The sequence below is a fragment of the Sus scrofa genome, chromosome 14 (genome assembly GCF_000003025.6).
Source record: "Sus scrofa isolate TJ Tabasco breed Duroc chromosome 14, Sscrofa11.1, whole genome shotgun sequence".
Lineage (NCBI taxonomy): Eukaryota > Metazoa > Chordata > Mammalia > Artiodactyla > Suidae > Sus > Sus scrofa.
Window position 1 is genome coordinate 90356333 of NC_010456.5, and position 26675 is coordinate 90383007.

General features: G+C 35.9%; 1 protein-coding gene across 4 annotated transcripts in view; it reads right to left on the reverse strand.

Annotated features, from left to right (window-relative positions):
* Nucleotides 1-26675, reverse strand: part of PARG (poly(ADP-ribose) glycohydrolase) — a 142417-nt gene that overhangs the window by 17734 nt on the left and 98008 nt on the right. For all 4 annotated transcript variants that reach the window (XM_005671222.3, XM_013983452.2, XM_005671221.3 and 1 more), the window contains exons 14-15: nt 11641-11719; nt 9948-10056 (exon numbers count right to left, since the gene is read on the reverse strand). In XM_005671222.3, coding sequence (XP_005671279.2) covers nt 9948-10056; nt 11641-11719 — 188 coding nt within the window. The remainder of the gene's footprint in view (nt 1-9947; nt 10057-11640; nt 11720-26675) is intronic.

Sequence of the window (26675 nt, forward strand, 5' to 3'; positions counted from 1 at the left end):
AGATTATACAAGGAAGAGAGTAAGAAATGATCAATTATAATATAAATTTCTTTTGATGCTGGGCAAATCAAAGCCCTTAAACCAATACAGGTCTCAGTTTCTTTTTCCAGTTCAAATAAATATAAATGGAAATATCAGAGATTTTTCAGGAATTGATGGGATCCCAATTACAAACTACAAAGGATTAAAGGGAAGAAAGATGTTTAAAACACTTTTATTCGAAAAATTTTATTACCTTTTTTTTTCATTAAGGTAAAGAGTTATTTCTATCATGCTTTCTCAGCACTCTCTCCCTCTCTGAATTATTAGGACTAGATTTATAACTGTGATTAGTTTTTAAATGTATTTCCTACCACTGAAATGCTTATGCAACTATATATAAAATGAGCAAGCAACTACATGTAAAAGGGATTCCAATACCTAGTTACAAAATAACCTTTAAGATCCCTTCCGGCTCCAAGATTCTCTTGTTTCATAGCTCTATTTTAAGCTAGAATATTTTATTTTATTTTATTACTTCTTTGGCCGCAGCCACAGCACATGCCAAGTTCCTGGGCCAGGGATTGAAGGTGAGCTGACAAAGAGACAACGCAGGATCCTTAATCCACTATGCCATAGCAGAAACTCCTAGAGTATTTTAAAATTTGCCAGTAACCTGAGAAAGTATAATATATCCTGAGCATGCAAGCTAAGTATTAATTAAATGAACAGCTCATTTTATATGAGAGGACTGCAGTTCCCAGAGTTTCTGATTTCTTTTTCTTTGCTGTCAGGCTCGTTGGTCTTTCTGCCTCCTAAGGGTTCTTAGTTTTCTGAAACTATCAGACTATATTAAGAGGTTTAATACAATAGCAAAGCAAATCTCCCATGGGCTTTCTCAAGTACCAAACAAAGCCTAAAATATAGGTTGTGTATAATCATAAATAAAATAAAAAGAATGATCTGTGACAAATGTTCTCAGAGAAAAACCAAGGATAAAGAAAGATGCTTCTATGAAACTCACACATAGAAATACAGTAAATTGCTCTCCGAAGTTGCTCCAAGGTATTAAAATTTATTTTACATACTGTCTGGATGGATTAACAAGGCTATTCCTTCCACCCCCTCCTAGGCTGTAAATTCTGACAGATATTAATTATAAGTTGGTACCAGACCATTATTCAACGCAGTGGTACAGAGCTTACACTAGAACTCACAAATTACCTGTATAATCAGATGCATAGAGCTTCTGAAAATCTCTTTCAGGTCAAAACTATCAAAGAGCTCAATTTTTTTGAGCAGGTTCTTGAAAGATATAGCGTCTCTGCCTTTATCCAACAAGGGGGAAAACAGATTTTCTCTCAGAATAGACATAACTTTGCCACTTGGTTTCCTGTCAAATTCTCCAAACATGTCTAGACGAAGAGGAAGATTTCTTAGCCTGCCAGTTTATGTTGTCTCTGTTTTATACCTTCAGAATGGTTTTAGTCTCATCTACACTGCTGCCTCTGCATATCTGAACTAACTGTTCTTTTTTTTCCTGTCTTTTTCTAGGGCTGCTCCCGCGGCATATGGAGGTTCCCAGGCTAGGGGTCCAATCGGAGCTGTAGCCGCCGGCCACAGCCACAGCCACGGCAACGCGGGATCCAAGCCACGTCTGTGACCTACACCATAGCTCACGGCAACGCTGGATCCTTAACCCACTGAGCAAGGTCAGGGATCAAACCTGCAACCTCATTGTTCCTAGTCAGATTTGTTAACCACTATGCCACGAAGGGAACTTCTAGACTAACTTTTCTTTAATGAGCAAAAATAGCTTAGTGAAACTAAAGCCTAATGACAGAGAATTTGAAATATTTCTATTAGAAGCAAAATCTAACCAATTTTACTAAATGAGTATTAACCAATTTTATCTTTTTTAAAATGTGTCTTAAAAACAGCTATAACAAAACCCAAAACTATACCACTGAAATTAACTGCATTTGGTGTTTTGATGAAATCAAATCAAAACTTTTAAAAGGTACTCAGAAAGAAATTAAATGATATAAAACACTTATGTAGTTAGCTATAACAATAACTATAAATGATTAAATACAAAACTCTAAAACTGAAGTATAGTTGATCTACAATACTAGTTTCAGTGGTATAGCATAATGACTCAGTATTTTTATAGATTAAAATTAAAAGTTATCATTCCCTGTATTATATAATATAACCTTGTTGTTTATCTATTTTATACATAGTAGTTTGTATCTCTTAATCCCATACCCCTAATTTGCCCCTCTGTCCTCCCCTCTCTCTTTGGTAACCACTAGTTTGTTTTCTGTCTTGCATATGCATTTGTTTGTTTTATTTTTAAAATTCCACATATAAGTGGTATCATAAAGTATTTGTCTCTGTCCAACTTATTTCACTAAGCATAATATTCTCTAAGCCCATCTACATTGCCACAAAAGGCAGAATTTCATCCTTTTTTTATAGCTGAGTAATATTGCTTGGTTATATATTGATTGTATATTATCCATTTGGCTGGGCAGCACACCTGGACTGCTTCCATATTTTGGCTATTTTTACAAAAAAAAATTCATTTATTCAGTTTAAACCAACCATTTCCAAGATAAGAAATAAGAGAGAAGCACTAAGGTCCTCAGAGTCCCCTTTATAGGGACAACTCGTGTTTCTCTCCCTTCTCCAATAAGGAAAGGGATCCCTCACATGCAAGAGACCAGGGCAGAGCCACTAATCAGGGTAGCAATTGAGCCTCTTTAGTAAGAAACAAAGATCAGATAAGATCAGAGACCTCAAAAGAGGTGTCAAGTTCTTACTTCATAGGGAAAATACTAGGAATTCTCAAGAGCCACTTGATGGCAATAAATTTTCCCCCACCCAGAGCCAGAGCACTTGAGAAGATTAATCAGAGCTGTAAGAGTAAAAGAAACCCATTTAGTTACATCCTGACCTGACATTCACCTATGACAGTTATTTATTTTTACTAATAAATAACTTTAAAAAGGGAAAAAGAAGAAGCATTCATACCTTAGGACAGTAAGTAGAAGATACCAATAAACACTCATATCTCAGAATGAGTTTTGATGAGAAGAAAGAAGAAAGGAGGATAAAGGTAATTTCGGAGTCCTGAAGGTTTAAAAGGTGAACCTTGAGAAGCCAGAGACAGGAGGAAAACACTGTTATCTAGTTAAAACCTAGAGCCCAACTGAGAAGTGGTAAAAATAGAGATGTAGGAAGGAAGGCAAGAAAGTGAAAAGGGAAACAAAGAAAACAGCTGTATAAATCTAGTTCTGGGCCTAGGAAATAGATGGCATTCAGGGGAATAGTTTGTACAGACACCCATGCACATGTGTGCATGAACACACACATTTAAGAACATCTCAGGTTCAATACCAATTTTAGCACGCCTAAGTAGATATAATTAAACTATGTACTTCATTATAATGTAAGCACATCATGCTGTTTGCTAGATTAATAATTTCACAATTACTGTTCCTAAAGAGTTGTTTATATGAAACAAATCTACCATACTGGTCTAACTTAAATTAATACATAGTTGGTATTGATAATGATTTTCTGATGTTTTAGAATATCCTGATTTCTTAAAAACAAACATAATATAAAAAGTTCTTTAAGAATCTTTTGGAAGAGAAGAGTATTAATTAAGAGTCAAAATTATCCTTAGATTCAGTAACAACAATTTTATAGATTTCCTCTTTTTAAAATTTCTTCTTCTTCTTTTTTTTTTTTAATGGATGCACATGCAGGATATGGAAGTTCCCAGGCCAGGGATTGAATCCAAGCTGCAGCTGCAACCCATGCTGGAGGGCTGCTGCAACGCCAGCTACTTTAACCCACTGCACTGGGCCTGGGCCGAGGCGTCAAACCTGTGCCTCTGCAGTCAGATTCTTAATCCACTGTTGCCATAGCAGGAACTCTTAAAATTTATTTTATTTGGTTAAATAACAACTATAAAAAGATGTTTACTACATTATACATAATAGAGAAAGATTCTGGACCACCTATTAGTTCAAAAACCGTAGCCAAGGCCTAGAATAGTAATCCAACCAATTTTATGACCATTAAACATATGATTATGAAGATTATTAGAAAGTATGAAAAATACTCTTTTTTTAGGGCTGCGCTCGTGGCATATGGAAGTTTCCAGGCTAGGAGACAAATTGGAGCTACAGCTGCCAGCCTATGCCACAGCCGCAACAACACAGTATAGGTAACTTTTGAACACTTTTTTTTTTGTCTTTTTGCCTTTTCTAAGGCTGTACCAGTGGCATATGGAGGTTCTGAGGCTAGGGGTCTGATCGGAGCTGTAGCTGCCAGCCTACACCAGAGCCACAGCAACGCAGGATCCGAGCTGCATCTGCGACCTACACCACAGCTCACGGCAGTGACCTACACCACAGCTCACGGCAGCTCACGGTAGTGCCAGATCCCTGAGTAAGGTCAGGGATCGAAACTACAACCTCATGGTTCCTAGTCAGATTCGTTAACCACTCCGCCACGATGGGAACTCCTGAACACATTTTTTTTTTTTTTATTGTGCCAGTGGCATGCAGAAGTTCCCAGGCCAGAGATCAAACCCAGCAGGGACAATGCCAAATCCTTAATAGCTAGGCCATGAGGGAACTCCTAAACACAATTATATGAAACTAAATATTAATGTGGAAAAAACTACAAAAATAAATTATTTGAAAGGTAAAATTATGGTAGTTTGTCTTTAATTATAACATCAGTAAATCGATTTTGCTTTTTTAAGACTTAAGACAAAACGAAAGCACTGTGCATGCCTTAGTTTCCCCATGTGTGAAATCAAAGATTATTTAGGTATCTCTTTGGTTATTCTGATTCTATAGACTGAACAACTTAAAGGAAAAATCACTAAAAATGATACATTTTGAAGTAATATTCTTAAAAAGTAAAGTGACACTTCAAGAAAAGACTACAAATGATCAGTTGAACATCTTTGAAGTATCAGCAGCAAATACTGGTTTTGTTAATCAAGCTCTGACTTAATAACAACTCCCTTCCAAATTTAGTGATAACAACAACAAAATAAATCAATTTTTAAAAGGTAAATGTTGGCGATTTCCTGCCTGGGTGGTCTCTTCGCTTTGTTAAATTTCTCATCTGGAAGACTCCGTGAAATATATTCAGTATTTAATCTTACCTGAATGAATCTAACATGGCCAAATACAACTTTCACAGATGATTTCCTTCTCCCCTTGCTAAGCTTTCTGCCACTTTTGCAAGCTGGAGTCGTAAATCTTTCCAACTCAAAGATAATTCTCCTCTAGAATGTCACCCAGCTGATCTCTCACAGGATTAAACATTGCGTCACAGTATCAGTTAGATAAAAGGAGACTGATTCTTCCTTACAAAAAACAACTCTACTTACAGGTCATGTGGGTCCATTGGGATAGGTGAAGGCTGGATGCACCCCACTGTTTCTGGAGGTAATAAAGTACATTGTGGGATTGTTTTTTCAATTATTATCTCATGAGTAATGCCTGAAAGTAGGAAACAGCCCCCTAGAGTTCAGAGATCCATACTCAATTCTGATGGTGAAAACTGCTCTATCACTTCATTTGGAAAAATTGAGTTTTTCTATTCCTGGTTACTTTCTCTCTGGCATACAAAAAAAGTAGCACTGTACAAGCCATCTCTAAAGTGATTTAACGTAGACTTCTGCTTTAAACCTAAGTTTACAAAACACAGAGAGATGTAGAACATTTAATGTACTGTTCTCTCCAAGCTCATTTACTGCTTTTTTTCTTTTTCAATGAAAGAATTAGAAGAGCAAATGTTTTGGAATATAGTAGTGAATGAAACAGCATTTATCATATGCCACCCCATGTGCCAGGCCCTGAACTAGGTGTTTTTTTTTCAATGTCAGCCCATGTGTTGATGGAAGGAACATTTTCCATGTCTCATAGGAATTCAATGAATAGTTTGGGGAGAAAATCCTAAAAATTTCTTTGAAAAAGTACATCAAACAGAAAAAGACTAGCAGTCTGCACAAAGTACAGGATTATACCTGGAAGAGGAGAGGTTACACAGGCATATTTCCTTATAGGAGATGATGTGTAAACCAAATGCAGGGAAGAGTCTTAATAATTTAAGAATTAAACAGGTGAGAAGTCTAGAAAGATAGATCTACGTATAGTAATCTCTATAAATATATAAACATATGTGTAAAGAGTTACACTTTTAAAAAGTAAATTTGAAGGCAGGGGAGCCTGGATTCAAGTCCTGGTTTTGTCACTGCCTATGTGACCTGGGGCAAGTATTCAACATCCTGAGGCTCAGTTCGCTGTTCCTAAATTAGAGATAAATATCATATCTACACCTCCCTAGCTGGTTAGGATTAAATCAGACATCACATTTAAAGTGATAGGTAGATTGCCTAGCATAAATAGGAAATATTTAACACCAGCAATTACTCTTACTCTTGTCATTTGTATAATTTTTAAAAATTTCTGGAGTTCCTGTTTTGGCTCAGCAGGTTACTAACCCAACTAGTATCCATGAGGATGTGGGTTGAATCCGTAGCCTTGCTCAGTGGGCTAAGGATCCAGCATTGCTGTGGGCTGTGGTGTAGGTTGCAGATGTGACTCAGATCCTACGTTGCTGTGGCTGGCAGCTACAGCTCTGATTTGACCCCTAGCCTTCCATATGCTGCAAATGCAGCCTTAAAAAAAAAAAAAAAAAAACAACTACTTGCATTTGACTGAAAAGAATCTTTAATGAAATACAAACTAGACTTGATTGTATACTGACAGAAATTATGGCAGGTTAAAAACAGAGAAGTGGATTACTATACATTAAAAATCCATCCATCTGCTTCATATGGTGTCATCTGTTCTGCACTTGAATTGACACTGGACTTACTGGGTTTTATTTGGCACCTGAAGAACATTTAGGAAATATCCATCAATTTGTGACATTTTTAGTGACTTGAGATAATGTGTTTATATCTAAAAAGTTTATGTTAAAAACTGCATTAGTAATATATAAGAAGTTTATTTAATCATTGACTAATTCATTTAATAACTATTTTTACCAAGTTCCCATAAGCAAGGCAGTGTGCTGGGCACTGACTGACTTGAATGAAATAAAACTTCTGTTGCCAGTTTACTTAAGATGTTCTCTGGTGGCCTAGTGGTTAAGGATTTGGTGTTGTCACTGCTGTGACTCGCGTTTGAGCGCAGGCCCAGGAACTTCTGCATGCCATGAGTGTAGCCAAAAAAAAAAAAAAAAAAGTGCCTTTTTTTCCTATAAAGTGTGTCCCATAAGGATTCTACACTGTATAAATAAATGTTTTTCAGTGTTAGTAATACTTACAACTAACTTAACCTATTAACATATGCCAAGGCTTCACATCTTTAAAATTTCTGATGTCTTTGAGGATGGGAAACTGAAGGTTAGTGCTATACAAGTAAATGTAGAGAACATCAATTAGTCATGCGGAATTAAAAAAGAAAACATTTATTTATGTCCAGGATTATCTTTCTTAAAGATCATATTTGTAGATAATTTCTAAAAGTGAATGATTTAGCTCCTTCAAGAAAGTATCTGTGGGAATACAGATGTTATCCATTTTAAATAAAGGGTACTTTTAAATGTGTTAATGTATGATAATGATTAAATACATTCCTTTTCATACACTTCTCCAAACTTTTCATATACTTCCCTCCAAACTTTTCATATACTTCTCTGCTATAACAAAATACCACAGACCGAGTGACTTAAACAACAGACATTAATTTTCTCACTTTAAGTTCAAGATCAAGGTGTCAGCATGTTTGGTTTCTTCTGAGACCTCTCTTCTTGGTTTGCAGATGGTCACTTTCATGCTATGCCCTCACATGATCTTTATTTTGTGGACATGCACCCCTGGTATTTTTTGGTATGCCCTAATCTCCTCTCTTATAAGGATATTTTTAGATTGGATTAGGGCCCTCCCTGGCATCATTTTAACTTAATCACATTTCTATACATTCTGACCTACTGGGGTTAGGGCTTCAACATATGAATAGTGAGTGGTGGGTGGGGTGGGGGAGAGACCTACACCTACTGTTTATATAAATGTCTTCTAGTATCAAAGACCATGTGACAGATTCATGTACATGTGTTTAATAAATAACATCTGAGGAAAAGCTAAAGACCAATCTTCTTATTCTATTTGATATGCTATATAATAAAAACACCAGTGCTTGGAGACAAGTGGGTTTTTTTTTTTTGTCTTTTTGTCTTTTTGCCATTTCTTGGGCCACTCCTGCGGGATATGGAGGTACCCAGGCTAGCTGTACCCACTGTAGCCACTGGCTTATGCCAGAGCCACAGCAAAGCAGGATCCGAGGCGCGTCTGCAACCTACACCACAGCTCACGGCAACGCCGGATCGTTAACCCACTGAGGAAGGCCAGGGATCGAACCCGCAACCTCATGGTTCCTAGTCGGATTCGTTAACCACTGAGCTACTACGGGAACTCCAAGGAGACAAGTGTTTTAAGGCAAGAGCTTAGAATAGTGAAAGCAGGTTCGCATTTAAAAGGTACCTAACATAATAAAAGACATTCCTAGGTATCATAAGTCAGATAAAAGAGAGAGATTATAACTGCTGATATATTAAAGAACAGTCTTTTTGGATAGCTTTTCTGAGGAATTATTTTTTTTTAAATGGAAAACATATAAATTCAACTTTGGAAAATCGTGCATTTGCTCTTCAAACTTTATGAGATTCCTTTGAGAACATTAAAATAACCTAATAAATTATATATAAATCATATTTATATAAATGTTCAACAGTAAATTAGATTCTCAAGTACATTATGATGTAAGATAATAAGTGTAATTATATTCAAAATATCTACCAAGTTTTAAGTGTAGTAAAAGCCTTTCTGGATCATTTGGCTCTTTTACTAACAATATGAAAAGGGAAGGCGGTTGAGCTGGGATAAACAGAGCACCACAGAGAGGCCATTCCTATGGTAAGAGGCAGGGAGAAGATGTGAGGATGACATGCTGAATGCCACGCATGCCAACCCAAGGCACTCTCAACCCTCTTACAATGGTGCCCCCAGCCTGATGTCATTAACAACTTTACGTAGGGATTGGTATATGCAATCCCTACGTAAACCATGCAAAACTACACAACTCATTATCTTAATAAAGAATTTCAAAATCAAATCCTACTCATGGGAATTAAACAATGCTTTTTAGAATTGGGTCAATCTTCTCAGCTGTGAAAGTAATTTGAGGAACTAAAGAAAATGTCAACTATTTTGGTGAGGCCTTCTCTGTCTAGAGAATAGATAGAATCAGCATTCTGTTGAATGAGTTTATTTATCATGGTTAACAGTAGTAAAAATTTGAACTAACAATAGGTCTGGCTCATTTTAATATTCCTGCAATACAATAAAAAGAAAAAAAGAAAATGATTATTGGAGACAAAACTAAGCAGCACAGAAAACCACAGATGCTATGATAAATACGTCAAATTACCAATTAAAATAATTTACATGTGAATCTTACCTGTAATAGAAAAATACTCATTAGACATTTATGACTTATCTCTTTTAATCCTAACAGCATACCTTGTAGAGAAAATGTCACTGGGTAGGTCTGAAAAAAACCTGCAGGATTCATTCATTTATATATGGTTGTACGATGATAGTGTTCCAAAGCAGCTAAAAGTACTTGATGAGATAAATGCATGTGTAGGGCTTAATATCAAGCAACAGTCTATCTGGCATCAGTAATCAAACAATTGCAAAATGGAAAGTACATCCTGTACAAGCTGACAGACCCATTAAATCAGGAGAGCTGTGGGCAGACATACTGACACAGCAAGAATTACCAGAAAGCATTAATTTCAGCATTAATAAAATGGCAGTAAATAGATGATAGCTGCCAGATGAAGTAAGAAATAAGGTTACTGGCCTTGTTAAGCTCGCGTCTGATTTTCTCAGGCACGAACTGGTCGAGGTAGCGTCTGAAGTGAAGGGCGTCAATGGCAACAATTTCAGTGCCTCGTCGCTGCCAATCGTCCCTGGGGCAGGACAAAGAGGGGAAGATGAAGAACAGGGAGAAGCACTCACAAAATAAAACCCTCACAGGGTTAAAATATTAAAAACAAACAAACAAACCAGTGGCTAGTGAGCTCAGAAAATCAGGAGGGCAGAAAACACCATTTTATTTTAAGATTTCAAGGCTGCCAGGCATTAAACAGTAAAATGAAAAATTATTTAGACACAATAAATAGAAGGTATTATAAACAGATACATCATTTACAGTGAGTCTCTGAGGCTAATAGATTTTGGGGTGGGGGTGCAAAAGGAATTTAGTTCTTTGTTTTCTTCTAATTCTGACAACACAGCATTTGTATCTTGACAAGAGCTCATTCCTCCTTTGTTTTGAAAGACCTGCTCTAAGTCAGTGAGTTTATAATATCGCCATATATTGTCCAAGTACTAATCCCAAGAAATCAAGTTCTGTTTAAAAAAAAAAAAAAAAGAAAAGAAAAGAAAAAGGCAGGGGAAATAATTCAGTACAAAATTCTACCTACTGTGCTCAATTGCTGATTGTGCAAAGCTATTTTTAAAAAGAGAGAGCGAAGCAAACAATAACACTTTGCCGATGGAAAGAGGAAGGCCTGGATAAGATGGTGATTTTTTAGAAATATGAAATTCCAAATATTTCATCTCTTTATAAATGTGCATATATTGATATGCCAGTCAAGTTTTCACACTAAAGAATAGCAATAGAAGCTTTCATGTTACCCTGTTTAAGTATCAGAAATTAAACATCCACATAGATAACTATTGCAACCACACATTTTAACCAAAACAAAGAAAGAGACTAAGGACCTGGACTTGAGATATTACAAAAAATAAGTTGTACGGCTACATGGGCAATAGCCGATTATTTCGGTTACAATGGCTCTTTTGCATTAACACACACACACACACCACACACAAACACACATTTTCTGTAAAATTTATCTCTGGTAAACTAATTTGATGCGAAAGCAAAATTGTAAAAGCATAAAAATACATATCAGTAAGAAACAGGAGATAGTAGCAGCAAAGTTCACCATAGGTTCTGCTGTCAACTGTTTTGAGGCATTAGACAAACGATCCCAACAGAGGCCTCCCCTACTTAATCTCATAGAAGTTAAAGATAACTAAATAAGCTGTTCAAAGGCTTTAAACTCTGATTAGAATCTATTCTAAATAAGAATGGCCTCAGAAATTAACTTCCACTGACTGGTTACAATTAGCAACTGAAATACCCACAGAGCACTGTGCCTTTCTTGTTCTTAGTTTAGCCATTTGGCATCTCTTTCTCTGTTCTCCCCTTTGGTATAAGGAGACAGTAATACTGTTTTAATTCCTAATGAACTTGTACTACTGAATTTTTTTAAAAAATTAAATTTCTAACAAATTTCTAACATGTATTACATGTATGACTAAGTCACTCTGCTGTACAGCAGAAACTGGCACAATATTGCAAATCAACTACGCTAGTTAAAAAAAAAAAAAAAAAAGAAGAGATGGGAAAAAGAGTGAACCAGGGTCAAGCCCACATTCCTTAGCTTTTGGCCATGTGATACTATAGTCGGAAATGAACTCACCTTTCACTCCTATCTTCATGGCTCCGGGCCCAACGATATGTTTCAGCATAGCCTGTGTATTCGCTGTACTGTTCAGTACCTGAAATAAATAATCTGCCACTATTATTTTTCAGAAAAGATTTCTGAAAAACTACCTTCCAAAGAGCCTTCGATAATAAACAAACAAAACACCCCTGGCCTGAATGACATATTAGTTCCCATAAAGAAATAAATGATGCCTCCAAGAGCCACTGTTTATCATACAGCGAATGAATGTCCCAATTAACACAGAAAATAAAATACACTCTATCATATTCATTTTTTTCCATGAGGAGCACATAAAGACTATTTTATAAAAGTTCACTGTCTTCAATGTCAGTAATTTAATGGTATCATTTAGTTTGTATTGTTGAGAAAAGATATTTTACATAGAACACTTCCTAAGAAAAATATCATTAAAATTAAATCTAGGATTTGCCTATCAACAGGTAAGGTACTTCAAAGGGCTTTTATGAAACCAGGATGTTATGCATGAGAAGCCTGGGAGGGAAAAAAGCACAATTAATATTCATCTGATGAGAACATGTACCAAGCTTGGCACATAACACAGATTTCTATTTCATGGGACCTGGACATATCAAAAGGGATGATGTCAAAAGTATTTTACTATATAAATAAATATAGCGTATTCCAATTCCTAGGGTCAACTCAATAATTACTTGATTGTATAAGAATCAACAAAACAGTAAAATTAAAAGCTAAAAACCTTGAGCAAGATAAGACATTTCAGATACATATAAAAAAAGAAGACAACATTGAGAACTATGAACAATGATATTTTTAGTACACACAGTTGACTCTTGAACCACATGGTTAAGTTTAAATTGAATGGATTCCCTTACACTACAGATTTTTTTCAATAGTAAATATTACAGTACTACACAATCCATAGGTGGTTGAATCCACAGATGCAGACCCCATATATGAAGGAAATGCATATTCATAAGGCCAACTATAAGTTATATGATTCTCAACTGCACGGAACATGGACACCCCTGACCCTCATGTTGTTCAAGGCTTGGCTGTACAACTGCCCTACTTTTGCCAGTAAATAAAATACAAGCAGACTAACTCTTTCAGGTAGTTGAACTACTATTTGTTAATAAATGATTACTCATACAATAAAGGTCCAATACTGAAAATATTTATGACAAACACTCAATATTCAGGGGGAAAGGACTATAGAATACACAGCACTTAGAAAATATAAATTTATAAAAGTAGAGAACATATTTAATAAAAAGATAATATCAAATCATGCTACATATAAACTGTGTAAGTTCTTTATCTAAAATCAAATTAATTTCATCTTGGGATCAGGTTAACTTCTTGCATGTTTGCTTAAACAACTCTAAAGCTTTTGTACATGAAGAACAATAAATGTTCTAGTCAAGATCACTATGGCCTCTATATTTAACTAATCAAGTTTATAGAGAGGGAACAGAGGAACATGTTAAATGCCACCGAGAAGATGTAATCAGCAAAATTCAGACCTTGAAAAATTCCACAGAACCAACAGTCTGGGTTGCGACAAAAAGTAAGGAAAGAAAGAATAACCTAAAAATTAAAAGAAACAAATATGAAAACAATAATCATAAGAAAGTGGGAGCAGTTATATTAATACTACAAAACAGAATTCAAGTTGGAGTATTATATGAAAGATAAAGAGGAACACTTCATAATGATAAAAGGGTTAATTCATCAGAAAGACATAAAAATTATGCTTTTGTTTTGGTTTAACATTTGAAAAACCAATTAATGAAACTGATCAAACTGACAGATTAAAGATCTCCACATAAAAAAGTTGCAGAAAAGATAAAATCAATAACCATCACCCAATAAAAACTCTCAGCAAAACAGAATGAAAAGAAACTTCCTCAATCTGATTAAGAATCACTACACAAAAACTTAAACTAACTTCATGCACAGCAGTGAAGACATTCCACCCAAGACGAGAAAGAAGACCAGGACTACCATGCTCATCACTTCTATTCAACACTGTAGTGAAGGTCCTAGCCACTGCAATGAGACAAAAGAGATAACTCATGAAGAAAGTAAAGCAGTCCCTGAGAGCAGATATCGTGATTATTTAACAAACCCTAAGGAATAAGAAAGAAAGAGAGAAAGAAGGGGGGGGGAGGGAGGTAGGAAGGAAGGAAGAAAAGAAAGTTAACAATTATTTTAAAGTTTGTTTGGAAGCATAAAAGACCCAGAATAGCCAAAGCCATCCTGAGAAAGAAAAATGGAGCTGAAGGAATCAGGCTCCCTGACTTCAGACTATACCACAAAGCTATGGTCATCGAAACAGTACAGTACTGGCACAAAAACAGAAATATCGAGTAGTGGAACAGGACAGAAAGCCCAGAATATAACCCACACACCCACAGTTAACTAATCTATGACAAAGGAGGCAAGAAAACACAAAGGAGAAAAGACAGTCCCTTCAATAAGTGATGCTGCAAAACTGGGCAGCTACTTGGAAAAGAATGAAATTAGAACACTCCCTAACACGACACAACTATAAACTCAAAATGGATAAAAGACCTAAATAGAAGACCAGATACTATAAAACTCTCAGAGGAAAACACAGACAGAACACTCTCTGACATAAGCCACAGCAATTATCTTCTTAGATCCACTTCCATGAGGAATGACAATAAAAACAAAAATAAATGAATAGGACCTAATCAAACTTAAAAGGGAGAAAGCATTTGCAAATAAAGTAACTGACAAGGGATTACTTTCCAAAATGCATAAACTCCTGCAGCTCAATACCAAAAAAACAAGCAACCTCATCAAAAATGGGCAGAAGACCTAAAAAGACAATTCTCCAAAGAAGACATACAAGGAGTTCCCATTGTGGCTCAGCAGTAACAAATCCAACTAGTATCCATGAAGATGTGGGTTCAATCCCTGGCCTCGCTTACTGGGTTAAGGATCCGGTGTTCCTATAAGCTGTGGTGTAGGTTGCAGACACACCTCAGATCCCACATTGCTGTCACTGTGGTGCAGGCTAGCACCTGTAGCTCTGATTCAAGCCCTAGCCTGGAAACTTCCATGTGTCATGAGTGCAACCATAAAACACACACACACACACACACACAAAACACATGAAAAGATGTTCAACATCACTAATTATTAGAGAAATGCAAATCAAAACTCTGATTTGGGGTACCGCCTTACACCAGCCAGAATGGCCAACATCAAAAAGTCTATAAACAATAAGTGCTAGAGAGGGTGTGGAGAAAAGCGAACCCTCTTACATTATTGGTGGGAATGTAAATTGGTACAACCACTATGGAAAACAGTATGGAGATTCCTCAAAAGACATAAAATAGAATTACCCTACGATCCCCAGCAATCTCACTCCTGGGCATCTATCCAGAGAAAATCATGTACATGTACCCCAGTGTTCACTGCATCTCTATATATAATAGCTAAGACATGGAGGCAATCTAAATGTCCATTAACAGAGGAATGGATAAAGAAGATATGGTACATATATATAATGCAGTATTACTCAGCCATATAAAGAAATAAAATAATGGCATTTGCAACAACATGGATGGATCTAGATTATCATGCTGAGTGAAGTCAGACTGTGAAACTCAAATGTCATATACTATTACTTGTATGTGGAATCTAAAAAAAGGATACAATGAACCGCTTTGCAGAACAGAAACTGACTCACAGACTTTGAAAAACTTGTGGTCACCAAAGGAGACAGGTTGGGGTGGGGGATGGGCTGGGGTGTTTGGGATGGAAATGCTGTAAAATTGGGTTGTGATGATGGCTGCACAATTATAAATATAATAAAATACATCGAGTTAAAAAAATTTACTTGGTGGAGTTCCCATTGTGGAGAAGAGGAAACGAATTTGACTAGGAACATGAGATTGTGGGTTCGATCCCTGGCCTCACTCAGTGGGTTAAGGATCTGGTGTTGCCATGAACTGTGGTGTAGGTCACAGGCGCAGCTCAAATCGCATGTTGCTGGGGCATAGGCTGGCAGCTATAGCTCCAATTGGACCCCTAGCCTGGGAACCTCCATATGCCACGGGTGTGGCCCTAAAAAAGCAAATAAATAAATAAATAAAATTTTAAAAATTTACTTGGTTGTAGTCTAAGGAAAGACTACAATCAATGGGTCTAAACAGAATTCCTAGGTAAATCCACACTTTGAATAGCCAATTGTCTTTCAACAAAGGTACTAGTAAAATCGTCCACTGGGGAAGGGTAGTCCATCCAATAAATGTTGTGGAACAAGTAGATACTGATATATTAAAAAAACCCTGTAAACTTCATACAACAAATAAAAATTATTTTAGACCACAGACATACACATAAAACCTAAAACTACTAGACTTACAGAAGGAAATAAAGAAGTATGGCTTTATGACAGTGGGTGCAGGTAAAGATTTCTTAGACATAATAAAGAAAGCAATATACTTAATAAACTTTTAAAAATAATAGATCAATATTAAAGCAACTTCAGGAAAATGTGCAAGAAATATTCAGAAAAAAATAGTCATATCCAAAGAGTTCCACATACATGGACTCAACCAATCATGGGTGGAAACATATATTATCCATAAATACGGAACTTGCAGATTTAAAGGGCCCACTATAAGGGACTTGAGTAACTGTGAATTTTGGTATCCACGGGGAACTCCCAGAACAATTCCCCCATGGATACAAAGAGATGACTGTATCTAAATGAAGATTTATGTTCAGAATATTTGAAGACTTCCTTTACGAGTTAACAATAAAAATATAAACAAATTTAGATAAGTGGGCAAATGCCTTGAACATAAGTTTCATAGGGAACATTAAACAACCGAAGATAAAGTACATGAAATACTTGTCAACATCACTAGTCATCCCAGAAATGCAAATGAAAATCTGAGATACCACTATATATCAAAAGAATGGCTAAAATCAAAAAGAATGACAATACTGGGAGTCCCCATTGTGGCTCAGTGGTAATGAACCAGAATAGTACCCATGAGGATGTGGGTTTGATCTCTGGCCTCCTTCAGTGGGTTAAGGAGCTCAGCGTTGCTGTGAGCTGTGGTGTAGGTCACAGATGCAGCTTGGATCTGGCATTGCTGTGGCTGTGGTGTAGGCTGGAAGCTGCAGCTCCAATTCAACCCCTAGCCTGGAAATTTCCATATGCTTCAGGTACAGCCCTAAAAAGACAAAAAAAAAAAAAAGAAGGAAGAATGACAATACTAAGTGTTAACGAGTATATACAACAAGTAGAATTCTTATATATTGCTGGTAGCACATAAAATGCACAATTTTGGAAAACAGTTTGGCAATTTCTTATAAAATTAAATCTACATCTACCCTTTGACACAGAAATTCCACTTCTAGGTATTTACCCAACAGTAGTTGAAAATGCATATCCCCAAAACTGCATACAAGAATGCACATGGCAGCTTTATTCATAAGAGTACTTTATTTGTCATATTCAGTAAGAGAAAGAGAGCCAGGAAGAGATATATAGAGAGGGATTTATTGCAAGGATTTAGCTTGTGAAGGTGTGGAGGCTGACTAGGTAAGTCCAAAGGACAGAGGCTGAGGCTAGATTCACAGAAGGAATTTTTTTCTTCTTTTTCAGGGAAGCCTCAACTCTGCCTGTAAGATCTTTCAATGAACTGAATCAGACCCATCCAGATTATCTAGGATAATCTGCATTATTTAAAGTCAATTGATGATGAAGGAATATATGCATAACAGTAAAGAGAATCATCAAATCAGAAGAGAATAGGTCAAAAGAAGAAAAAAAACCAAAAAGCTATAAGAACCACCAGGAAACAATTAACAAAATGAAAATAAGTACATACCTGTCAATAGTTAAATGTAAGTGAATTAGTGTTATATTCCAAAGACAGAGTGGCTGAATGGATACAAAAATAAGACCCACATAAATGCTGACTATAGGATCACTTAAGATCTAAAAATATACACAGACTGAAAGTCAGGGGATACCAAAAGCATTCCACACAAATGGTAATGAAAAGAAAGCTGGGTTAGTGATATTCATATCAGACAAAATAAATTTTAAAATGAAAACTGTAACAATAGAGGGACATCATATAATGATAAAGGAATGAACCTAGTAAGAAGATAAAACAAGTATAAATGCACATGCAACTACCATAGGTGCACCTAAATACATAAAGAATATTAACAAACATAAAGGTAGAAACTGATAGTAATATAATAAGAGTAGGGGACTTTAACACCCTACTTACATCGATGAACAGATCATCCAGACAGAAAATCAATAAAAAAGCATTGCCTTAAACAAAACACTATATTAAATTAATAGATATATACAGAACAGGAGTACCCACTGTGGTACAGCAGAAATGAATCTGACTAGGAACCATGGGGTTGATGGTTCAATCCCTGGCCTTGCTCAGTGGGTTGAGGATCTGCATTGCCATGAGCTGTGGTGTAGGGTGGAGATGCAGCTTGGATCCTGCATTTCTGTGGCTGTGGTGTAGCTGACAGCTATAGCTCCAATTGGACCGCTAGCCTGGGAACCTCCATGTGCTGTGGGTGCAGCCTTAAAAAGCAAAAAAAAAAAAAAAAAAGATATGTACAGAACAATTCACCCAAAAGCAAGAGAATACATATTGTTTTCAAGAGACATAGGATATTCTCCCAGATAGATCATATGTTGGGCTACAAAACAAGCCTCAAAAAATTTAAGATGACTGAAATAGTATCAAGCAGCTTTTCTGAAGAAAAGAGTATGAAACTAGAAATCAACTACAAGGAAAAAAACTGCAGAAAACATAAACACATGGAGCCTAAACAACATGCTACTAAAAGATGAGTGGGTAACTAAAGAAATCAAAGAGGAAATAAAAAAATACCTGGAGACCAACGAAATGGAAACACCCAATCCAAAATCCGTGGGACACAGCAAAAGCATTTCTAAGAGGAAAGTTTATAGTGATATAAGCCTACCTCGGGAAACAAGAAAAATCTCAAATAAACAATCTGACCTTATACCTAAAGGAACTAGAAAAAGAATAAACAAATTCCAAAATTAGTAGAAGTAAGGAAATAATAAAAATAAAAGGGGAAATAAATGAAATAGAGACTAAAAAACAACAGAAAATATCACAAAGCTAAAAGCAGCTTTTTTGAAAAGATAAACACTGATAAACCTTTAGCCAGAGTAATGAAGGAAAAAACTGATAGAGGGCCCAACTTGATAAAATCAAAAATGAAAGAGAAGTTACAGTCACCTCTACAAAAATGCCAAGGATTTTGAGATTACTATGAACAATTATATGCCAATAAAAAGGACAATATAGAAGAAATAGATGAATTCTCAGAAAATATGAACAAACATATTGCCATAATGAAATTGAACCTGTAATTTAAAAAACCTCCTAATAAAAACAGTCCAAGATCAGATGACTTCACAGATGACTCTGTAAAACATTTAAGGAAGAGTTAACACCTATCCTTCTCAAAATATTCCAAAAATTTGAAAAGGAAGAAACATTTCTGAACTTACTCTTTATGGCCAGTATCACCTTGATACCAAAACTAGACAAAGATACCACCAGAAGAAAGAAGAAAGAAAGAAAGAAAGAAAGAAAGAAAGAAAGAAAGAAAGAAAGAAAGAAAGAAAGAAAGAAAGAAAGAGAGAAAGAAAGAAAGAAAGATTGATTACAGGCAAATATCACTAATGAACATTGATTTAAAAATCCTCAACAAAATATATTAGCAAAACAAATTTGACATCAAAAGGATCATACACAATCAAGTGGGATTTATTCCAGGGATGCAAGGAAAATCAATCCAAATGACAAAACATCTAACTAATTGAATAAAAACAGTATGATCATCTCAATAGATTTAGCTTTTCACAAAATTCAACATCCATTTGACAAAAACTCTCAACAAAGAGAGCATAGAGGGAACACACCTCAACATAATAAAGGCTATATATGAGAAACCCATAGTCACCATCATAGTCAATGTCAAAAAGATAAAAGTATTTCCTCTAAGATCAGGAACAACACAAGAATGCTCACTCATTACTTCTATTCAACATAATATAATCAGTCCTAGCCACAGCAGTCAGTCAAGAAAAAGAAAAGAAAGGAAATCCAAATTGGAAAGGAAGAAGTAAAACTGTCACTGTACACAGATGATATAATACTATATATAGAAAATCCTAAACCCTCCACCAAAAAAAAATTAGAATAAATGAATTTAGTAAAGTTTCAGAATACAAAATCAATATATAGAAATCTATTGTGTTTCTATACACTAATAACAAACTATCAGAAAGAGAAACTCAAGAAACAATCCATTTACAACTGCCTCAAAAAGAATAAAATACCCAGGAATAAATATAACCAAAAGGGTAAAAGCTTGTACTAGGATAATTCTAAGTCACTAATGAAAGAAATTCAAGACAACAGAAACATGGAAAGATAAATCGTGCTCAAGGATTGCAAGAATTAATATATTAAAATGGCCATACTATCCAAGGCAAACCACAGATTCAATGTGATTGCTATTAAAATACCAAAGGCAGGAGTTCCCGTCGTGGCACAGTGGTTAACGAATCCGACTAGGAACCATGAGGTTGTGGGTTCGGTCCCTGGCCTTGCTCAGGGTTAAGGATTCGGCATTACTGTGAGCTGTGGTGTAGGTTGCAGACGTGGCTCAGATCCCGCATTGCTGTGGCTCTGGTGTAAGCCGGTGGCTATGGATCCAATTCGACACCTAGCTTGGGAACCTCCATATGCTGCGAGAGCAGCCCTAGAAATTGCAAAAAAAAAAAAAAAAAAGACCAAAAAATAAAAAAATAAAAAATAAAATATTGAAGGCATTTTTCACAGAACTAGAAGAAATAACTCTAAAATTTGTATGGAGACAGAAGGGACCCTGAATAGCCAAAGCAATTTGAGAAAGAAGGACAAAGCTGGATGAATCATGCTCCTTGATTTCATATTATATTATAATGCTACAATCTATAAGATAGTATGGTACAGATACAAAAAAAAGACATGCAGATCAATGAAAGAGAATAGAGAGCTCAGAAATAAATTTATATGGTCTATTAATCTATGACAAAGAGCATACAATGGGGAAAAGGCATTAAACTAGACCACTTTCGCACAACGCTTACAAAAATAAATTCAAAATGGATTAAAGACCTAAACCTAAGACTTGAAACCATGAAAATTCTAAAAGAAAACATAGGCAGTATGCTCTTTGACATCAGTCTTAGTAATATTTTTTTATATCTGTCTATTCAGACAAGAGAAATAAAAACAAAAATAAACCAAAATGCTTTGTTACTGTAAAGGAAACCATCAACAAAAGGAAACAGTGAATAAGAAAAGATATTTGCAAATAATATATCCAACAAAGGGTTATTATTCAAAGAACTCATATGACTCAGCATCAAAAATACAAACAAAACAACTTAAGAGTGGGCAGAGGATTTGAACAGACATTTTTCCAAAGAAGACATACAGATGACTGATAAGACACTTGAGACACCCTCAATAGCAATAAGCACACCAAGTATTCCACTCTTGATTTCTAAAAACTACTTTAGGAGTTCCCGTCGTGGTGCAGTGGTTGGCGAATCCGACTAGGAACCATGAGGTTGCGGGTTCGATCCCTGGCCTTGCTCAGTGGGTTAATGATCCGGCGTTGCCGTGAGCTGTGGTGTAGGTTGCAGACGCGGCTCGGATCCAGCGTTGCTGTGGCTCTGGCGGCTACAGCTCCGATTGGACCCCTAGGCTGGGAATCTCCATATGCCGCAGGAGTGGCCCAAGATATGGCAAAAAAAAAGACAAAAAAATAAAAAAATAAAAAATAAATAAAAACTACTTTAACTAAAATCCAAGGCTCCTTGAAAAATAGGTGGATTCCAGAGCAGGGGTAGGGAATATACAAGATGAGCCTAGAACATCTTTTCAGCCAAAAAAAGAAGGAAGGACATTAGTGAAAGAAGGTAAATATCAAAGGGACACAGTAGCTAATTTGAAGGGGTTCCACTGACCAAATGCGGGACAATTTAGCGTCAAAAAAAATGTTGGATGGACAGTAATAGATTAAACCATTGAATAAAATAATTCATGTGTCTATGAAAATATTAACAAATACATATAAATGAGGAAGAAGGGAAAATCCTTCCTTAAAGTAGTGTCAGGTACTAAATACAGCAGAAATGTGGAGTTACATTTAGTTTCGAGGTTTGTAAAATATATAATTACAGATTAATTACAATACTAGAGTTTCTAGTCTATTTCTCAGTGCACTGCTTCTTAAAAATAATTTTTCAAAAACTTAAGATAATTTATACTTTAATTAATTTCCACCAATTCATCTAGAACTTTGGGTAAAATACTCAGCTACAAATCAATAAATTAACTACAATTTTGTGTGTGTGTGTGTGTGTCTTTTTAGGGCCGCACCTGCGGCATAGAGGTTCCCAGGCTAGAGTTCTAATCGGAGCTGTTGCTTCCGGTCTACGCCAGAGCCATAGCAACACCAGATTCGAGCTGTGTCTGGAACCCACACCACAGCTCACAGCAACGCCGAATCCTTAACCCACTGAGCGAGGACAGGGATTGAACCCACAACCTCATGGTTCCTAGTCAGATTCATTTCCGCTGCACCATGACGGGAATTCCAAAATTAACTACAAAATTAATGTCATTTTTCATGCCAGCCTTCCTTGACACTGTAAGTAGAGTTGGTGGCTCCTTCTCTGTGTTCAGCAATATTCTGCACAAAGCATCAGTAGAGCATGTAATATATTAAACTATAATCTGCAAATCAAATATATTTCCACACTATCAATGAACAATCAAAACCTGAAATTTAAAAAAATACATTGACGGAGTTCCCGTTGTGGCGCAGTGGTTAAGGAATCTGACTAGGGACCATGAGGTTGCGGGTTTGATCTCTGGCCTTGCTCAGTGGGTTAAGGATCTGGCATTGTCCTGAGCTGTAGTGTGGGTCACAGACGCGGCTCAGATCCTGCGTTGCTGTGGCTCTGGCGTAGGCCGGCGGCTACGGCTCCGATTGGACCCCTAGCCTGGGAACCTCCACATGCCATGGGGGCAGCCCTAGAAAAGGCAAAAAGACAAAAAAAAAAAAAAAAAGTTTACAATAACAAAAACATGAAATACTTAGACATAAATCTGAGAATTTTTTTTTTTTTTTTTTGTCTTTTTGCTATTTCTTGTGCCGCTCCCACGGCATATGGAGGTTCCCAGGCTAGGGGTCCAATCGGAGCCGTAGCCACCAGCCTACACCAGAGCCACAGCAACGCAGGATCTGAGCCGCGTCTGCGACCTACACTACAGCTCACGGCAAGGCCAGATCGTTAACCCACTGAGCAAGGCCAGAGATCGAACCCACAGCCTCATGGTTCCTAGTCAGATTCGTTAACCACTGCGCCACGACGGGAACTCCTGAGAAATTTTTTTAAAAATATAAGAAAAAATATATAATATCACTGGGAGAAATTAAATAGGACCTAAATAAACCTGAAGATATTTCATTTCATGTGTCAAAAACTAAATAGTGTTAAGATGTTAATTCTTCCCAAATTGATCTATAAATTCAAATAAGTCTTAATTAAAATTCTAGCAAGCTTTTTCGTAGATACTGACAGATTGATTCTAAAATTCACCAAAACAGCTCTGCAGAAGAACAAGTCAGGGGGCTCACACTGCCTGATTTCAAGAATTATTTTAAAGCTACAGTAATCAAAATAGAAAAAAACAAAACCATAATTAGAAACTTCTGTTCTTCAACAGTCACGGTTAACATAATGAAAAGATATACTTTATATAGCTGATAAAAGACTTTTCTCCACAATACACAAAGCACTTTTGAAACTCAAGAAAACAAACATAATTAAAACATAGGCAAAAAAAGATAGTTTCATGTGTATAGCCTTATGTCAAAACTTACCTAATTGTATACTTTAAATATGTAAGTTTATTATATGTCAATTATATCTCAATAAAGCTGTTAAAAAATGTAATCTGACTCCTTCACTCAAGTGACAGATTCTTAAAGGCAGGGATTAAAAATCTTTAATGTGTCTATATTAGCATCCTATAATGCAAGAATACAGAATATAGAAGCAATTAAGTACTTGCTGCACAAACACAATTAACAAGCAAAACCAGAAGAACACTGTATAAAGGGAGGTTTAAATAATGAGTCCAGGAATACTTAATCTTAAGGTGTTATGTAATCAATATATATTAAAAAATGTATTTATAAAGAGAGTGTGGCAGAATAAAAAGAGCACCACACTGAAGTTTAGTGACACAAGGAATCAAAAGTGAATCTTGAAGTAACCAAATCTCACTGGACTTCATTTCAACATTTAAAATTTAAGCTTGTCAATAATTCTTTTATTGTTTACCTCAAAGAATTACCTGGAAATCCAAATAAAATGAATTTAAAAACACTCAAAACCATAAAGCAGTTAGTATTTTTACCATCAGACTTAACTTTATATGGGGGTAGAGAAACCAAAAATACATGAGAGAAACCTGGTATACTGGCCCGAGTGGGAATAAAGACAGCCAGGAACAATTTTGTTCTTTGGTTTTTTGCCTTGTAGTAGATAATCCTCATTTTTCCCATTTATTAAAATAATAATACTGCTTACTCTGATCTCAACTATGAAAACTGTTTTATTTTTTGAAAAATCTATCTTTTGAAAAGTGATTAAAAATATAAAATATCAATGATCATATCACAGTTTCAAGTTAGGATGGTTAGTTTTCTAAGAGAAACAAGATTAGATTTATCTTCTTCAGGGAAATGAAAAATGTACATACAAATGCTTTTGTTCTAAAGAAAATCCAAAGTTTCCTAAATAAACATCTTTTAAAATTACATTGTTTGTTCTCAAAAAAATGCCCTTAGCTTGTTTTAAATTCAAATTTATTCATAAACTTTTATGAAAAAACAACGGTAGACAATGATAACAACAAAGAAGAGACAGGAGACAAAGAACTTTGTGATAGTGTTCTCTAGGGATAGCCTTAAGACTTCATAATCAAAGACAAACTCTCATTCACGTCAAAAACTATAAGGAACCCAGAGTTCCCATTGTGGCTCAGTGGGTTAAGAACCCAACGTAGTGTCCATGAGGATATGGGTTTGATCCCTGGTCTTACTCAGCAGGTTAAGGATCTGGCATTGCCACAAGTTGCTGGGTAAATGGCAGATGCAGCTCAGATCCAGCGCTGATGCGGCTGGGGAGTAGGTCTATAGCTGCACCTCTGATTTGACCTTCAGCCTGGGAACTTTCATATGCTGCAGGTACAGCAGTGAAAAAGAAAAATAAATTAAAAAAATTTTTTAACTATAGGGAACATATTAAAAATTTTTAAGAGTTCATTATAATTTTATGAGTTCTTAGATTTAGTAGTATGAAAAATTCTTATTTTCTTTTAGTAGTAATGAAAGCTTATATTTGGAGATAAAAAAAATTCTACTTTACTAGTGGGTTGTGTCGGGAAAGATTTACAAAAATTATCTACCACGCTTTTCTTAGAATCATTAAAACAGTGGTGATTTGGTGATTATGCAGCAGAAAGAACAATCTTGCCTTTTATTTCCATGATGAACAAAAACTAAGAGGAGCCAAACTCCAAATGAATTTGGAACTTTTCCAATGAACTAGTATCATTTAGTTATTAGCACTAAGCGGTTTTTGTAGTGATGGGCACTTCTAGTGTTATCACTATATAAAAATTACCGGTAATATAAGCAGTGGTGTCCACTTTTATCCTTTCTATCAGTTTTGCTGACAATCACAAAAGATATAAGGCTCTATGGTACGTGGGATGATTTGAGTCACCAGTGGGCAGGTTTTATATTACATGTACCAAGATTCTGCAAAGTTTCATGTCTAGCCATCTGCTCTGTGTTCTTACCACACAGAAACAACAAAACAACCTCTCAGAGCCATAGTAACACCTTTTGGTACTGAAGCTATTTACTGGATGTTGTAGAGGAACATGAGAGAGGGGAAAAAAAGAGGAAGGCTGGAGTTTTGATTCTTTCCCTCTATTTATATTTACTGAAAGATCTTAATTCATGACTGCTACAGGGAGGATTGCAATAAACAGAGGGATAACACTGTCTGGATAAAAGTATTTGCCTGTTTGTATGACCTGTTTCATATTCATTTAAAAGTCTGATACCAACCAGATGCCCCACAATGATGACAAATTTAATTTATTTCCAATTTCTCAAACTCTTCTACAGATTCAGGCAGCAGAGTCACAGCCATTAGCTCACTGAGCCTGGATGAATCATTCAGGAATGGAATTGATCAAGTAGATAGATTGCAGTGCATACTTAAGAGTCTCCTAAGAAGGGAGATGGCAGAAATCCAACATCAAATAGATGATGAAATGGCCATTTCCATTAAGGGAACATCACATCACAGATATTAATTAGGAGGCACTATAATAGAGTTAAGTGGATATGGGGGGAAAATGCTGAGTTAAAAGTCACCACGGGTGTCCTTAGCCTGAGGTAATTACAGATGTGAAGGTGAGTCATGGATCTGCAATTTTCCATCTATTTTACAATGGCTGCAGGTAAGCTAGAGACCAGAAATAACTCCAGAGTGATGATGTTTTTTTAGATTGGGGACAAACTAGCCTTAAAAAAGAAAAAAAAAATCTAATGTTTCCTTTCTCCCAGGAAAACTACATCTTTATTTACAGAAACATTAAAGGGAGATGACAAGAGAGTACTTCTGTAGTATAACAGAGATGAAGCAAATGAAACAAATCAGCTTTGAGTATAAAATGGCTAGCATCCTACCAACTTTTAAATTTAAAGGATGTAAATTCATCTTTAAAAAATGATGGGATATTTTGTTCTGGTCTTCAGTTCAAATCTAGCTTAAATGTTAAAAATTAAAAATCTTCCAAAGTATTATTCAATAC